Raw genomic sequence first — 17,628 nt, forward strand, 5'->3', positions numbered from 1 at the left:
CTCCGACAAGGGGATCCTCTTTCCCCTTTTTTATTTTTGTTGGCGGCTGAAGGGTTTGATGTGTTGATGAAAGCGGCGGTGGATAATAACTTGTTTCAACCGTACAGTGTTGGGAGGGAAGGGGCGGTTAAGCTCTCTCATTTGCAGTTTGCTGACGATACTCTTATTATTGGTGACAAATCTTGGTTGAATGTGCGGTCGATCCGGGCTGTGTTATTATTACTGGAGGAGGTATCAGGGCTGAAAGTAAATTTTAATAAAAGCATGTTGACGGGTGTGAATATTTCTTCGACATGGTTGTCGGAAGCTGCTTCTGTGTTAAATTGTAGAACTGGTACTATTCCTTTTGTTTATTTGGGGTTGCCAATTGGTGGAGATAGTAGGAGACTCAGTTTTTGGAAACCGGTTGTTGATCGAATTGAGGCTAGATTATTGTCGTGGAATCATAAATTTTTATCTTTTGGTGGCCGACTGACTCTTTTGAAATCTGTCCTATCCTCTCTTCCGGTTTACTTTCTTTCCTTTTTCAAGGCTCCTACAGGTATCATCTCTTCCCTTGAATCTACTTTTAAAAAATTTTTTTGGGGGGGGTGTGAGGTTTCTAATAAAATAGCTTGGGTCCGTTGGGATTCAATTTGTTTACCTGTGGACTGTGGTGGCTTGGGGTGTAGGAGGTTAGGTGAATTTAATTTATCTTTGTTAGGGAAGTGGTGTTGGAGGATGTTGGTGGAGAAGGACGGGTTGTGGTACCGTGTGCTCAGAGCTCGTTATGGGGAGGAGGGAGGGCGTGTGCAGGATGGGGCCAGTTTGGCTTCCCCGTGGTGGCGCATGCTGTGCCGTGTGAGGGAGGGGGTAGGATCCGGTGTAGGTAGCTGGTTTGACAATAATGTTAGGAGGGTAGTGGGTAATGGTCGGAATACGTTCTTTTGGACTGATAATTGGCTGGGTGGAGCACCTTTAAAGCTCCAGTTCAGTCGGTTATTTGAGCTTTCAGTGAATAAGGAGTGTTCGGTGGAGGACATGGCGAGATTGGGGTGGTTGGTGGAGGGTGGCGCTTGGAGATGGAGGAGGCGGTTGTTGGCTTGGGAGGAGGAAAGTGTGAGGGAGTGTTCTGCTTTGTTGGTTAACGTGGTTTTGCAGGATAATATACAGGACTCTTGGAGGTGGCTTCTTGATCCGACTCATGGTTATTTGGTTCGAGGAGTGTATCGGTATCTCACTTCTTTTGAAGAGACAACGTCGGTTGCGGCTTATAACAACGTGTGGCACAAGTTAGTTCCTTCTAAAGTGTCTCTTTTTGCTTGGCGATTATTGAAGGATAGAATTCCAACTAGAACAAATTTGGTTTCAAGACATGTTCTCCAACCTAGTGATAATTTGTGTGTCGGTGGGTGCGGTAATATCGAGTCCGCGGAACATCTCTTCATTGGTTGTAACTTGTTTGGAAGTGTTTGGTATCTCATTTGTCGTTGGCTTGGCATTTCTTTTGTGTGCCCAGGGCTGATGGTAGATCATTTTACTCAGTTTATTCATATGGCGGGGCTGCCACGATCAACTCATGGTTACTTCAAGGTTATTTGGCTAGCTGCTTCATGGGCAATTTGGAAGGATAGAAATAATTGTGCTTTCAAAAATAAGGTAGTGGATCCTTTCAGCATACTTGAAAAGGTGAAGCTAAACTCTTTTTTATGGTTATCTTCGAATCCTGTTCCTATTGCTTTTAGTTTTCATGATTGGTGGAGACACCCCATTCTTTGTATGGGTGTCATGTAATTTGTTTTCTTTTTGGCGGCTCCTTTTTTGGTTGGGGTCTTGATTGTGTAACTTACTTTGTGTGTACTCACCATTTTAGCACACCTTGTGCGGGGTGATACACTATTCGTTTGAGCAATATATTCCATTTTAATTTGTTCAAAAAAAAAAAGGTTATTCCCCTAAAAAATAATAAGAACAAAAGATAATGAAGAAATGTTTTTAAATGTATATTTTTGTTTGGTGTATGTATATAGTTTCTCTTTCTCTTTCTCTGATCCTATATATAAAAGAAAGTTGGATCAATATAAGTTAATGTATTTAGTCGAAATTTTGAACCAGATACATCCGCTTTCGTTGACTCATTTTTATTTTATATATAAGATCAAATGTAGTGTATACTAGTTGACTCAATTTTCTTTTATATACAAGATCAAATTACATCGATATAATGTTATATTAATGTCACAACACTCAATATCATTTTATTCGATACATATTTTTATAAAAATTTAACAATTGGATTGAAGTGTATATCATATAATCATCTATATTGCTTATAAAAAATATTGATCATCTTTATAAATAGGGTTAAATATGTTTTTGGTCCCTATAAAATTGCAACCTTCTAAGTTTAGTCCTTACTTAATTTTAATAGCTTTTTTAATCCCTACAAAAAAAAATTTACTTCTAATTTTAGTCCCTGCTAAAGTAAATTTTGTATAATTATCCTTAAACTCTCAAATTTTTTAACGATTCTTTTTATACAAGTTTAGAACACTACGAAAGATTCATTTACTAAAATCTATAATTTTTTAACATGAAATAAATTAAATATGAATTTTTTAAAACGACAAAAATTTAAGATATAAGTAACAAAAATATGGACGTAGAAATCAAATTTTTGCGATATTTTTTTCGGAGGACCTTTTAATAATGTTCTTAACACGCCTGTAAAAAATTGTTGAAAAACTTAAGAGTTTAAACATAAATTAAACAAATTTGGATTGAGTAAGGACTAATATTGAGTGCAGAAATTTTTTGTAGGGATTAAAAATGCTATTAAAATTAAGTAAGGACTAAACTTACAAAGTCGCAATTTTGTAGGGACCAAAAACATAATTAATCCTTATAAATATTTCCATAAATATAAAATTATTTAATATAACACTGAGGTGCATAAAGATGATGGTCATGAAAGTTTCAAAAGAAACATAACAAAATAAAATGAGATTTGACCACATAAAAATACCAATTAAATTCACACACCTTTTGTAATAAAGAATCTAAGAGAAAAATACATGCACTATTCTTTTTTTTTTTTAATGAAAAATGTAACCTATATTTAATGAAAAGAAATGCATTGTTTTTTCTTTTTTGACTACATGCAAAGAAACAGTAACATTAATGAAAAGAAATACATGTATTTACTGAAATGCATTTGGTTGAAATATTGTACCAAATACGTATGAAATAAAATTCCTAAATTTTGTGCTATAAATACTCACCAACATAGTGAAATCACATTCCAATGCCACCTTAGACCATAGCCATATCCTCCTAACCCAGACGGTGTGTTGTGTTGTGTTGTGCTCGTGCATTGCCCATCTCCATTTCAATTTGCCACACTCTCTTCTTTCAAATCAAAAAACCATATACTTATATTTTTGAATAAATCAAATAACCAACCATATAGTATAGTATAGTAAATAAACATTTTATCATTTCATTTCATATTTTATATTTTAAAATATAAGAAAACCAAATATCCCAATCGCTTTCCACCCATTTTTCTTTTCCTTCCGTTTTCCTTTCTCCGATTCATTCTCAGAGGAAAGAAAATCAAATTTCACCATCATCAATTTCAATCTTCAATCATCAATGGATCTCAGGTTATTCCTGACCGTACAATGATTCTGAAGGTTCAATTTTACGATGGGATTAAAATCCGTCGGTAAATTTCTCAAATTCGTATTGTAGTATTTTCAAAAAAATTGGGGATTTTGAGGTTACTTTTTTTTTTCTCACTAAATTTACTCCCTTTTTTGTTTAATTTATGATGTTATGAGTGATGAGAGTGGAATTGGAATTGAAGAAATTGGGAAAAGGGAAAATTTTGTGAGTTGAAATTGAAAATTAGGGTGTGGGTTGTGTCTGTTTTTGGGTGATGGATGAGGTGGTTAGACCTGTTGGTAGTAGTAGTTGTAGTGAAGTAGAGCAGTCTCAGTCTAGAGATACTGTTGTCGAAACGGCGTCTTCCTCTGATTCAGGATGGCGTCCTAGGGAGCTTGCTTTTGCTCCATTTGTACCGCGGGGCGATGAACAACGAGTTAATGCTGCTGGAAAGTCCTTAAAGTTGCGTGCTTTTGTGAGAAAACCTGTAAGTTTATATTTCTTTTTGTGATTTTGGTTATTTATGTTTGCTATTGTTGTTAATTGTTACTTGCATTGGTGTGTGATTTTGAATTAGTTTGTGTTTTTGGAAATGGTTGTGTGTATTGTGAGAAGATTGTTGCTTTGACAGTTTTTGACTTGAAAGGTGTTTTTTTTTTTTTCTCCAGTGAGAAAGTTGTTTTTTTTTTGTGTGTGGGTGAATATAGAGTTTCATTGGAGGTAATTTATTTTTTTGGTGCGGTTGTCGGGTGGTAAGTAAAGTCCGGTAAAAAATTGTTAGTCGGAGAGAGTTCATCGAACCAATATTGTCAATGTTGGATGGCCTAAAATTTTAAAGTAAAAACCTTTATCTATGTTAATTAATAATCTGAATAATGAGTCAAAACTCTTATCTATGAATATCTATCATTCATAGGTTGATAGTAAGATCCATAAAACGCTTTGTCGGTATGCCCTTAGTCAATTCATTTTTCAATTAATGTCTTGAAGGAGCATTAGATGTGGTTATCAATAAACACGTTAATTAACTATTTGGTTTCTCTTTCGTGATGTTCCGGTTTATCTGACGTTGTTGTCTTATCTAGTTGGGCTGGGTAGATGCTAATGGCCAATTTGTGCTTTAATCTGACCGTTCCTTGCATTGGAGGTATCTGAATCATCATGTAAGGTACCGTTGGTTAAGTGACATTTACTTAAGGTGGGGTAATATGACAAAAAGTCGTGGGGAATGCAAGTTCATATTGTTGTTAGTAGTTGTACCTGAGTCAATAACCCATGATACCTCAGATATTATACTAGGACCATTCAAGCATAGGAAATTGAAGTTATTACTAGTTGTGGCTAGAAAGCAAGTGTAAGAAGGTTTATTGAGAGAAACAATGAGGTCCTGTAGGTGCTCCAACTCAGTTATCAAGGGTTGGTACATCCTTATTTGCATGCGACTTCACTATGGGATCAGAGTTTGAGGCAATCTGATTGATCTAAGTATTCAATGTTGTGGAAATGGTTGAACCTGAGCTGGTTTTTCCTTGATGTCTTGGTAGTTTCATTGTCATACACGTAGCACTAATCCAGTGATAGTGAGATCAAAGAAGCTTTGTTAGGAGAGTCAACCTTATCTTTGGGAAACGGCCGCATAGACGATGCAGATGAGCAAGTCGGGAATGCCATTGCGGTGAACATAGGAAGGACATGCCTCACATGATACCAAAAGAAGGCACGCAAGTCTGACTTTTAGGCAAACCACACGGCGCATATGATGGCAGCTGATGGCATGTCTCTAGTATTTGATCGAATTGGGGGATCACCTTGGTTGGTGCATTGATATGGTAGATGAGATGCATACACTTGGGAAGTCATTTGCAGGATCTACTTTCTTTGTGTGTTGGTGTGCTGATGACGTGGTTTGCTTTAAAGCTTTGTTGGTAACTAAAGCATGTTCAAACTGGGGTTCAGTTAGAAGATATACTGATTATAGTTTTTGTAGGAAGTAGGGTCAATGCTAATATGAATGCACACACACACAGATCACTGCTTTCAAATTTTTGTTTCTAATTCCATGTAACCAGCAGAATTTTGATATAGGATTGCAAGTTTTAATGTTCTCATTGATGTGACTGTTTGGAGCTTAGAGTACCTAAAAGTTTCAACTGATGCTCAATTGTGAATTTGCAGTTGGTGGCAAGATTGACCAAGGGAATAGTTGAAACATACCAAATATGCAATCCAAAGTTTAAATATTCTGATGATCTAAATCCCAAAAGATTTTTGACCAGCCCATCTACTGGAGTGCTTAATGATGGCTTTGATAATGCAAACTCGGATCTTATTCTGACAGTGAATTTGGTCTTGATCCATTTAGAGAAAAGTAGAAGGTTTGTCATACATATTTTGTTCCTTCAATACAATAATTATATATGTTCCTTTATGAATACCAAAAGTGAATTTTCTGGGGATACCAAATGTGTCACACTAACCATCTGGCAAAATCACTACGTCTTCATATAATTTGCATTATGATATGGTGCAGATATATTGTCAAAGATCTCCTTGGCCACGGGACATTTGGACAAGTGGCCAAATGCTGGAATTCAGATACCAACAGTTTTGTTGCTGTGAAGATCATTAAAAATCAACCTGCATACTATCAACAGGCACTGGTTGAAGTAACTATTTTAACAACGGTAACCAGTTGTTGTTATTTTTATTTTAAGATGCTAGTCATTTTCTTGGAAGCACACCCATGAGAAGCTTCTAAGGCACTCTTTTTATTTTTCTTCCTTTTTTTTTCCTGCAGTTAAATAAGAAGTACGATCCTGAGGATAAGCATCACATTGTTCGTATATATGATTATTTTGTATATCAACGGCATTTGTGCATATGCTTTGAACTTCTGGACACAAACCTGTAAGTTGTCAACTTCTTTGCCGTTTGATATTTGTCTGGCTTTCATCATTGAGAATGTATCAAAACTTGGATGATGTTCTAGTTCAACATAACTAAAATTCTTGGACGAACTATGCAATGGTGCTATCCTAGATTTGTTGTTTGCCTCCCTCTTGCATATTTTGGTATTGACATTAAATAGTATACAGGTATGAGCTTATCAAAATGAATCATTTTAGGGGATTGTCACTTGGTATTGTTCAGTTGTTCTCTAAGCAGGTATGTCAATTCTTTGTGTGGCCTTTCTGTTTAGTCCTTTTTGTTGGTTTTGTTATCTTACTATAATATGTTTTCTTAAATTTATGTTTTAAGATTTTATGTGGACTGGCTCTATTAAAAGATGCTGGCATTATTCATTGTGATCTGAAGCCAGAAAACATTCTTTTATGTACGAGGTTGGTTTCTAACATAAAGGTGCTCATAAAGAACTGTATGCTGCAGCTATTTTCGTTAACTTTTCATGTACGCTGCAGCTATTTCATCTTGAGATTTTATGTAACCTTATTTTGTGCACAGTTCCGTGAAGTCAGCAGAAATTAAGATTATTGACTTTGGATCAGCATGCATGGAAAACCGTACTGTTTATTCATATATTCAGGTATACAATTACAATCTCTGTCGAGAGCGGGCTTTTACGATCATTCCTGTTGTAATTATAATTATCTGGTACTTACATTACACATCTTACCTGTTTTTTGTGCAGAGTCGATACTATAAATCTCCCGAGGTTCTTCTTGGATATCAGTATCCTAACCCATGAAATTAGTAGCTGATAGCCTGATACCTCTCTTTGCAGGCTTTTTATTTTTATTTTTCTAGTTCCTTTTCATTGCTTTATTTTCTCGCATCATCATCTTTCCATGTTACAAGCTGCATGCAGTTGTCACAGTTTTCTCAGCTACTCTTGAGATAAAGATTGTGTTATAGCATGTGAAACAATAGTTTGGGTTTATGTTGATGATATCAGAGGCCAAAGCATCTAATAATGACAATTAAAGCTTCTACATTTAATCTTTGCTTGCTATTTTATTTCTATGACTTAGTTATACAACATCATTAAAGAACAGTTTTTGTTCAATTAGAGCTAGTAATACTATCCATCACCTTGTGCTCTGTTTTCCTTCCTTTTTTTCGGGGGTGGCGAATGAATTAGTTGACTTGCCAGAGCCCTAATATGTAGAGATGCTATGTGGGGAATGAATTAGTATGATATTAAGAAATAACTCTAGCATACATAAAGATGCTAGATTTACGTAGCAGCACGTCCTTGTCTAAATTGATGGCACACATAGCATTCTTGATATATATTCTTTGGAAGACGTGTTATCTCTTTTTTTTATAACTGTTTTTCAGGTTATTTTCATGCACTCTTTTCTTCTACTGGCCCTTAACCCATTATTAGATACACAACAGCTATTGACATGTGGTCCTTTGGGTGCATAGTGGCAGAATTGTTTCTTGGATTACCATTATTCCCCGGGGCTTCAGAATTTGATCTTTTGAAAAGGATGATTGAAATAATTGGGTAAGCTAATATCTCTCAAGGAGAAACGTTATTTTATCATGTGACTATCCATTTTATATACCAAAAGTATGACATCACTTTGAAGATATTTTTACCGCTGTCTATCTAAATTATACTTTATATGTCAGCCAGAGGAAAAATGCTCAAATGAAACATAAGTTCAAGCTTCATTTTTATTTAACGAAGTTTTTCTTGCAAACTGAGGGTTACACTCACTGTCTTAGGTTTTGGGTTAGGACTAACTGAACCCCACAAAATTGACTTGTAAGGTGAGAGATGGCCGCAGCTTAGAACATGGGGCTCTCAACCCGCCCTCCACCCCAATAGTGAGTGAACATTAAAGCTTGATTTAGGTGGTCCCGATAACAGGCCACAAATGGATCATTTGCTGTTGTTAAGCATTTATAGCCTCAACATCTATAGTTTTGGGAAGTAGATAGTTTCATTAGTCGAAGACAATTAAATGAAGTATGAAATTGAGTCATGTCCTTTCTTTTTAAGCTGACTAAAGTAACGCTTGGCAGAGATCATATTGTTGAGTCAAATTATCTTTTCCTCAATAAAGTGATTTATGTAAATTGTGAAGCAGTTCTTTCCTTGTAATCATGGATAGTTATTAGATTTTGAATAGGAAACAAAAATATTTGATCTAGTTCTCATCTGCAAATTAGTTTGCTTTGTATATCTTTTACTATTATGAATGACGCTAAATATGTTGTGAATATATTGTAGAGGACAACCACCTGATTATGTACTGCGGGACGCCAAAAACACTAGTAAATTCTTTAAGTGTATAGGGAATCTCCAAAACATAGAAATCAGCGAGGGTTCCAAAAATGGACGTGTTTATCAAGCATTGACAGCAGAAGAATATGAAGCTGTAAGTTTTATGTTACTGATGTTGCTCTAGGATCTTCCTCCAACATGAACATTGTTGCATCTCTTCATATTATTTTTGTCCTTTTGGTTTCTTTTTAAATATTACATAAATAGTATCATATTTCTGGTTCCTGTTCAGAGAGATTTGAAGAAGCCGTCAATTGGAAAAGAGTATTTTAAACATATGAATCTTGAAGCAATTGTGACAAACTACCCCTACAGGAAAAACCTACCAAAGGAAGATATTGCCAAAGGTCAGCTTCTTGAGAAGGCGGGAAATTTTTACTCAACATGTTTTGTTTGCATGACTGTATGTTTGGTTTCCATATTCAATTCAAGTGCCACTGATAAATGCTGTTTGAATTGAACTTGTGTTGTAGAAAGTCAAATACGATTGGCTCTTATTGACTTTTTGAGAGGGCTTGTTGAATTTGACCCTGCAAAACGCTGGTCACCCTTCCAGGTAGTTGGCTTTGTCTTCTTGTCTGCATTGACCCATCTTTCAAATTAAATTTTGGCTTGTGTTCATGCAATGTTTAAGGTATAAGTGCCCAACTGTTATTTGTTTCCTGCAGGCTTCAAAACACCCTTTTATAACCGGGGAACCTTTTACTCACCCTTACAGACCTTCCCCTGAGACCCCTCACATTGTAAGTAAATCTCAATTCTAAAACATATACACTTTTTTAAGTTACTTAAACTATTTATTCAGTTCTTCATGTCCTTTAAATTGTTATGGAAAATGCTTCACTGCTGTTGCAAAAGTAGTATTTAGGTTGCATGTTTCAGATGTATATGATTTGTTATTGTTCCTGCCAATCTGCTTTTGAATAATTTTCTGTATCTCTGTTGTGTAAGAAACATGTATATGTGTAGTCTAGGATCGGTGGGAATGTTTAGGTTTGATTTATTGTGTAAATATGATAATTAGGACAATTGCATCTCTGTATATATTATATTTGTAAATACCGAATCCATCAGCACCTGCTTCTTTTGTTCTCTTGTTTTTATTTTTTTATTCCTATATGTGTAGTCTAGGATCGGTGGGAATGTTTAGGTTTGATTTATTGTGTAAATATGAAAATTAGGACAATTGCATCTCTGTATATATTATATTTGTAAATACCGAATCCATCACCACCTGCTTCTTTTGTTCTTTTGTTTTTTTATTTTTTTTATTTTTCTTTTATTTTTTTATATTCCTATAATTTAATCAGTCTATTTTATTTGGATGCTGTTTTTCTGCCATTCATTTAGTTATTTGATCAATCAATGGATTGTATTCTCTTCATGAACTAATGTTCATCTAATTTTTATGTGACTTTTTAGCCGGTAGTTCAAAACGTCAAGGTTGATAATCATCCAGGTGGAGGACACTGGTTTGCTGCTGGCCTATCACCAAATGTGAGTCTTCGACGACTGTAACTTTTACTGCCTTTATCTCAAGTATAGGGATTACTTTTTAGCTTACAGAAGACAAGAAAGCATATTTGAGAGATTTCATAAATAAAATAAACTTTGTACATAAGTTGGGCACTGCTAGGCCCATATTGCAAGTGTATAAGAGATGAGACAGAAAAGGGAATGTGAGGGGTAATGGAGAAGGTCCAATGACAATGTTGTCTTGATGAAAACAATTGAGGCTGTTGTTGAATGAGAGAACAAAATTGTGGAAGTTGTTGCAGAATGTACCGGTGGCAAACTAAGATTGGAGAGGAGATGCAGGTAATGGGAGAAAAAATGAGGAAGGAAAATAACAAAATGAGGCAGGCAAGGATTCACTGGTGTGATTGGTGGTGCAAGGTTGAGCTGAGGGGTATTTCTCTTGGTCTCGGGGTTGGTTACGAGATCTTCTCTATTTTGTTTTCGTTAGTATTTACATTTACTTATTCCAAGGAGTTAAGCTCCGTCCATTGTATTTTGATGTTTTGTACTGATTGTTGTTTCGGACTTGAGCAATTTATCGGTCTTCTTCCTTAAGTTCACATTATTTGGGTTCTATCCTATCTTTTCTGGTTCTGTCCTAACAGGCACAAAGCCTAACCTAAACCGGATTTAAAAGGAGTGAAGAGTAACAAAGTCCTGTTGAGTAAAAGCTATAGTGATTTAACCTTTTGATGGCCTAGAGAATCTATTTTTGGTCTATATATCCAAATTTTATGCTCTCACCACTAAGTACACAGTTAATGCCATAAAACAGGAGCAGCTTCGTAGATACACTTAGCCATGAACCATTAAATATAATTAGAGTTGTGATGAAGACAATCCACAATCTAATGAACTTTAGATCAAACTACATTGCTTCCTTAACCTGAAAAAGTTGTGCCCTAAATATTAAGTATTAGCTTTAGGTATAGGTAATCTGTTATCAAAGCCAATCACAAGTTTGATTCCCAGAAAGGTATGGACTGCTGGCACGTGCTTGTAGGGGATGGGTTGTTGTTTGCCAACCTTTTGTCTTGGTAAAGGGGTTTCCCTGATCATTCAAAGCTCCACATGTTTTGAGGATATGTTCAATATTTACCAAATGCTTCCAAAAATATACTGTCGGCTATTTAGAACCAAATGTGCAGTTGTTTAACACCAACACCACTAGAGTCTCTAAGGTTTTGTAAGGATGAGTTAGGCCCCAAATTTCAACGTGGTATCTGAGCTTGTCGAATTGAAGGCCACCTACCTATCCACACGCCAAGCCCAAAAAGAGTGTTGGGCGTGAGGGGGGTGTATTGGGAAAAACCCAAGTCCCACATCGGATAGATAAGACTCTTGATAAGAGTTTATAAAGAGGAGACACTCCTCACCTTATGAACTGGTTTTGTAAGCATGAGTTAGGCCCCAAATTTCAACAATACTTATCACAAGGCAACCTTGTTAGTAGTTTAAATCTCAAACTCGTGTTAGTATTACTTGAGAGTGACTTGTCTCAGGAAGGATGTTAGGTGTTAGTATTACTTGAGAGTGACTTGTCTCAGGAAGGATGTTAGATTCCTTAGCTGAAATTTCACCCTGAGATCTGATTAGAAAATAGAGAGACGTCTATCAAACTCATTTCGTCTTTAACTTTAAGAAACATTATACTGAATATCCGCCAACTATATTTCATTGCATATCACTATTGATATTTGCCTGACAATGAATCATTCGACACATAGAAGTATGCCTTTAATAACCTCAATATTTTTTATTATAAGATATCATTTTGCTGAATGACGATTTTGGTAATTGATACTTAACTATCCTCCCATTCCAAGGAAAGCTCTCTGTAATTTTCTATCTTGCTGCTACATAATTCAGAATATGTGTATATTGGTAGGTACCTCATGTGTACTTGTAGACCTAATTGTCCAAGGCTCACTTAGATCAAAATACAGGCCCAGTGAACTACCTTTCATTCTGATCTTAACTTTCGAAAAGAAAGAATAGAAATAAATGGGAGTTAGCGCCTAAAGTCACCCAAAGAGGGAAACTAGATAAGGATAAGAGTTAGTTACGAGAGAGAAAGTTGAGATTGTTATATAGGGTGGAGGATAGAATAATGGGGTGTCTTGGAGATTAGTGAGTTGGTTATAGGCAGAAGCATTTTGTTTCTCTGAAGGAGCTTAGCTCGTGGCAGTAGGATTGTAGGAATACTAATTCCTCTGTAATTTCTTCATTTCAGAGTATTACAAACTTCTTTGGTTAATGAGTGTTTTCCTTTAATTTGCGTTGCTACTTCTGATTTCCTATCATATATGATTCAGTTTTGAAATAATGATACCCAGTTTTTCCTAGTTGACTATATTTTGTTCCTGCAGGTTGCAGGCAAAAACAGAGCTTCCCTCTATAGCAGTCCTCATTTTCAGATGGCGCAACATCCACCTGCTAATAGCTATGGCAGTGTAGGAAGCCATGGGAGCTATAATGATAGTATTGGGCTTGGAAGCAGCTATGGAAGTTATGGAGAGAGCAGTAACATGTTTGCTTATTATTCACCTATCGCTCCATCTGGGATGAACATGCACAGTCAGGGTGGTATGTCAATGCTTGGAAATAGTCCTGATGCTCGGAGAAGATTTAAGTACCAACCTGGGAATGGGCTGGGTGTAAGTCCATCTGGTGGAAATTTCGCTCCCTTGCCTCTTGGTGCCAGCCCATCTCAATTTACTCCACCAAGTTCCTATAGTCAGATTTCAGTTGGTTCGCCAGGGCATTTTGGGCCTACATCTCCTGCAAGAGGAGCTTCTCATGGATCACCTTTGGGCAAGACTGCTGCAGTCAGCCAGTTTAATAGAATGAAAAATTGGGGACATTCTGGAAGTCCTCAAACTCAAGAAACAGCATTTTCTTCACATTGGCATGGTCAATATCCTGATAGCTTTAGCCAAGCTGAGGGGACATCACATGCTCCTGGAAATTCACCATCATATTCACAATCAAATATTAATCCTGGAAATTGGAAGCAGCGTGGAAGTGGAGGGGTATCTTCTAATCAGAACATTCCATCCATAGTTATGCCTGGTTCTAATATGAACTCACAATCGATGGAATTGGTCCGTGACAATGTGGAGACAGGTTTTTCATTGCCTGATCCTGGAGATTGGGATCCTAATTATAGGTGCACAATTGACTCCCAAACAGTGCTTTTGTAATTGATTATACTGGTGATGTTATTTTTAATTGAAATAAGGAATGAGGAGGTGATTAGTATAAGATTGCTTGAACGAGATAGATGCTCCAAGAAAACCAAAGTACGAGCAGAATGAATGAAAGAAGAGGTTAAAATGGAAAGTCCTATGAAGCACGGATACTCCTCGGATTAGGTGTGTCCCAGTGTCGGACACACGTCGGTATCCGACACCGACTCGGCACCTACGATTATACTGAATTATGTCATTTTCTCAAATTATTATCTGTGTCCAGTGTCCGGTGTCCGTGCTTCATAGATGGAAACAACGGTGAAATAGGCAGAATTGATAAGAAATAGTTTCCCTAGAACGAAACTAAAATCCATGTGTGGCGGAATTCAAGTGTTCAACTTATTTTAGTCCATGATAGTTGTAAAACAGACTCAAAATGAATCTTCTAGTTCTCATTGTTTTGCCTTTGAAATTTTTGTGAAGTTAATTATTAACATATGTTGATATTAGTTTTCTTTACAATGATTTTGATTTCATTCCAGTGATGAACTACTTCTGCAAGAAGGTGGTTCAAATGAAAGCTCTTTGACAACTGAATTTGGCAGAAGTATGAATCTTGGTTCCACTGAACCGTGGTCTGGATTTGGAAGGTTTGACCTTGTTTCCACTCTTTTACATTTAGCTTTCATTTATCCTTGGTTCTTGTGATTTCCGAGCTTTCCTTTATCCTTGGTTCTTGTGATTTCCGATATACAGATTTGTGCTTCCCTTGGCTGCAGCTTGGGTTTATTTGTTAAATATGCTGATGATTTTCCTGTGAATTGGACTCTTTAATACATTATTAGTTTTCAGAAATAGGGAAAAAGGAAATTGAGATTCCCTTTATCAGCATACCAAAACTTGTGAACATATTTCCTTATTTTAATCAGACTTGATAGAATCACGAGGACATGAATATTTTTACAATCTATGAACTTTTTTTTTTTATGAACTTAAGAGAATAAAATTTCATGCAATATCTCCTTTCCTTTATATTTGTTCTTTCGTCAAATCTTGATCATCCTTATTTTACTACAATTGATCCTTTATTCTGTCTTTTACTGTGTGCTACAGACTAAATGGACCCGGTCAAACATTATCTAATGTAGAGATGGGTAGCCCCCCGACACATGATCTCCAAGCAGCATATATACCCTCTATGTCAAAGCCTTTTCATCTCACGCCTCATATTTCACAAAATTCTCCAAGCCGTTTTGGACACCAATCTGTTCAAAGATTTACACATGGCAGACCTCCTCAGGGTAGTGACTGGAATCAAATTAAGATTCAGGCTCCTTCTAATTTCAGCAATGTGGGGCCACGTTCTCCCAGGAATGCCTCATTCACTGGCAATATGACATGGGGTATGTATTACTTGCCAGATGGTTTCATGCATCCACTGTTTTCCTTTTTCTTAAATCTGTTATTTGGTTTTATCACTCCAGCACCCCTGATTTTTTTTCCTGATACCTGGACCCTGGCTAGTTGGGCAACCTGGTTATTTAGAGTTGTTTCTTCAGCAGGGTCCTTGGAAGGGTTGGATCTATTATGGATCCAAGAGTTTGATATCACAACTTGATCCCATGATCTTCAGCCAACATGGAAGCAACTCTAACGGTTGTGTGAAGGCTCCCCTTCGCCTGTACCCCGATTGTGTGTGTGTGTGTGTGTGTGTACACACTACACACACCTATATATATGGAGCGTATTTGGTGAGGACCATTGATTAGGTGAAGAGTGAGAACATTTAATTACAATTATTATTAGAGATTAAAATTGACGGTTTATATTACATCATTGATTACAAACTACACAGTATTCTCACATATTTTATTTAAAGATCACGCAAGGCTTGTAATTAATGATGTAATATGGAGTGTTAAGTTTAATCTAACATTGTAAAGAAATATTATCATTTCTGACAATAATCAAGAGTTCTCACTTGATACTCTCCTTGTGTGTATCATATTGTCTGATTAAATGATGTAAAAATTTCTGATATGCTTGTAAAAAAAAAAATATATATCCCTATCAATCTAACTTGGGTGGGTATATATTGCAGGGAGAAGAATGAATCCTCCCATGGCAAGTATTCCTCCTATTTCAAACATGCCACCCACATCTCGTTCAAGAAAAGACTATGCAAGGATAGATTAGCACTAGTCCTGATTGGGTGAACCATCATAGCTTTTTTTATTTTTTATTTTATTTTTATTGTTTCGGTTCATGACAAGGGTGCTTTGTATGAGCGGAGAACGGAAGGGAGTTGTATGGAGAAAAGGTGAGAAGAAATAGCCGGAAGCAATGGTTCCTTATAAACCCTTCTATATCTTTGATCATTTGTTGTGCTTGCGCTTGAAAATAATTTATAGTTTGCATGTCATTGATCATTTATTAAGGTACTGGTATCAAGTAATTCAAAGGCACTATATGGGCTGATGTCGTAAGAAATCTTAGGAGTTGGTCGCGTGCATAATTTTCTAATATTCAATGCCATTTTCTTTACCTTTTATTGTATTATTAGAGCCTTTGGAGGTTTCTAAAATGATCTCTTCTACCTATATGTGGTTGCCCTTCACATCTGAACTATTATATATTTGATTTATTTGGTATGCTAGATAGCTAGCTGCCTTGAACATAAATATGCCTATAGGGTGTGTGATGGGGCGTGAATACTATCTACAGCGGCATTGCCAGAATTTGAAGTTCATGTTGATTTAAGTTAGAACCATTTTTATGTTGAACTAAGTGAATGTCACCGTGTCAAGAAAAATGGGGTTTCTTTTAGTTTGTGTTCTGGTACCATGCTGTGGGTGCGTGGAGTTGAGAATTTTTCTCTGGATAGAGTTTGATCCCCCCTTTGATACATATATTTAGTTCTTTATTTTTTATATATGTTTGGTTTTTGATTTATTTTATATTTAGATTAATTTAAATCATGCTTTACATTTGAAGTGTGGTATCATTCGTAGTATTGTCGTGATATTGCTGAGTAAAAAGACAACTTCTGTGATAAGATTTTTTTTTGGGTACACTTGTGGCAGATGATTTTTATGTATGATATTAGTTGTATGAATTTTCTTTTGAACACTGCATACCATTTTATGTTATTTTTACCTGTATTTTGTGTCAATCTAAATTTTGCTTACTAAAACATGGACTTGGCTAAATTTGAATATTATTAGTTATATTGTTTAGTCTAGGGTTGGATTTGGTTTTAATAATGTGGCCAAATAAACTCAATCTGGTTAGTGATTAGTCTAGTGAAATCTTCAATACACGGTGACATTTTTTAGATTTTTTACAACAAGAAGATCAATGTTTGATCGCCACAAACTGCGATCAAAGGTTCAAAGAGGAGTGAGAAATTTCATGTTTGGCAATTCTTAATTGAGGATTGATTGCATAATCAGCTCAAAGAATCAAATTTGTGCCAATACAACATGGTGTCATTGGGGATCTGGCAGAACTTTACCAGTATAATAATATAAAAATTATGTTAAAATATGATTTTGATCATTTAACTTTTATTGAAAACTTATTTTGATCCTTTATCTTCATTTTTATTCACCAAAATGAACTTATGTTATTTCAATTAATATGCATTAAGTAATTAATTAATACATGTAGGAATCAAATTTCGCAGAAGCTTGGATGAACGAATAGATTTACTGAAATATGATGTTTATTTACAAATATTCTTTTTAAAAAATGTTTATTTACAAATATCAATGTTCAAAATACAAGCCACAACTTATCTTAGTCGGGGATGAGTAGTTCACTTGGTTGAACTAAAATATTAAAGGAGTTAAAAGTCCAATTCAAGTAAGAGATAAAATACTTTACATAGCAATAAAGATACTAATATTTGCTATTTTAAAAAAATTACTCAAATTAGTAATAAAAAAACACAGTCAAGTTTTTTTGTTAATAAAATATTATTTTTTGTGTGATTAAATGCATGTAAAAAATTCTTTT

The 17,628-nt window shown here is 35.6% G+C and overlaps 1 protein-coding gene across 2 annotated transcripts; it reads left to right on the top strand.

Annotated features, from left to right (window-relative positions):
* Positions 1 to 3,535: 3,535 nt before the first annotated feature.
* On the top strand, positions 3,536 to 16,292 carry YAK1 (YAK1-like protein 1). 2 transcript variants are annotated; one of them, XM_085735381.1, is made up of 18 exons: positions 3,536 to 4,132; positions 5,821 to 6,020; positions 6,176 to 6,329; positions 6,443 to 6,552; positions 6,741 to 6,810; positions 6,904 to 6,986; positions 7,108 to 7,189; positions 7,295 to 7,335; positions 7,994 to 8,116; positions 8,849 to 8,996; positions 9,135 to 9,249; positions 9,376 to 9,458; positions 9,571 to 9,645; positions 10,325 to 10,399; positions 12,790 to 13,589; positions 14,154 to 14,261; positions 14,725 to 15,014; positions 15,713 to 16,292. In XM_085735381.1, exons 1-18 carry the CDS (start codon positions 3,920 to 3,922, stop codon positions 15,805 to 15,807), a joined length of 2,865 nt encoding a protein of 954 aa, XP_085591507.1. In that variant the 5' UTR covers positions 3,536 to 3,919; the 3' UTR covers positions 15,808 to 16,292. The 2 variants fall into 2 exon arrangements, with proteins under 2 accessions (XP_085591507.1, XP_085591506.1); XM_085735380.1 differs by having other exon boundaries at positions 7,108 to 7,335.
* The last annotated feature ends 1,336 nt before the right edge of the window (positions 16,293 to 17,628 follow it).

This window comes from Medicago sativa, chromosome 8 (assembly GCF_051527215.1).
Source record: "Medicago sativa cultivar Bolivia chromosome 8, Bolivia_mono, whole genome shotgun sequence".
NCBI classification, from domain to species: Eukaryota; Viridiplantae; Streptophyta; class Magnoliopsida; order Fabales; family Fabaceae; genus Medicago; species Medicago sativa.

Excerpts from the sequence above, each read along its gene's own strand:
- YAK1 (XM_085735380.1), top strand. The coding sequence starts at position 3,920 with ATGGATGAGGTGGTTAGACCTGTTGGTAGTAGTAGTTGTAGTGAAGTA. Across the intron at positions 8,117-8,848 it reads AGGATGATTGAAATAATTGG|AGGACAACCACCTGATTATG; the intron begins GTAAGCTAATAT and ends AATATATTGTAG. Across the intron at positions 9,459-9,570 it reads AACGCTGGTCACCCTTCCAG|GCTTCAAAACACCCTTTTAT; the intron begins GTAGTTGGCTTT and ends TGTTTCCTGCAG.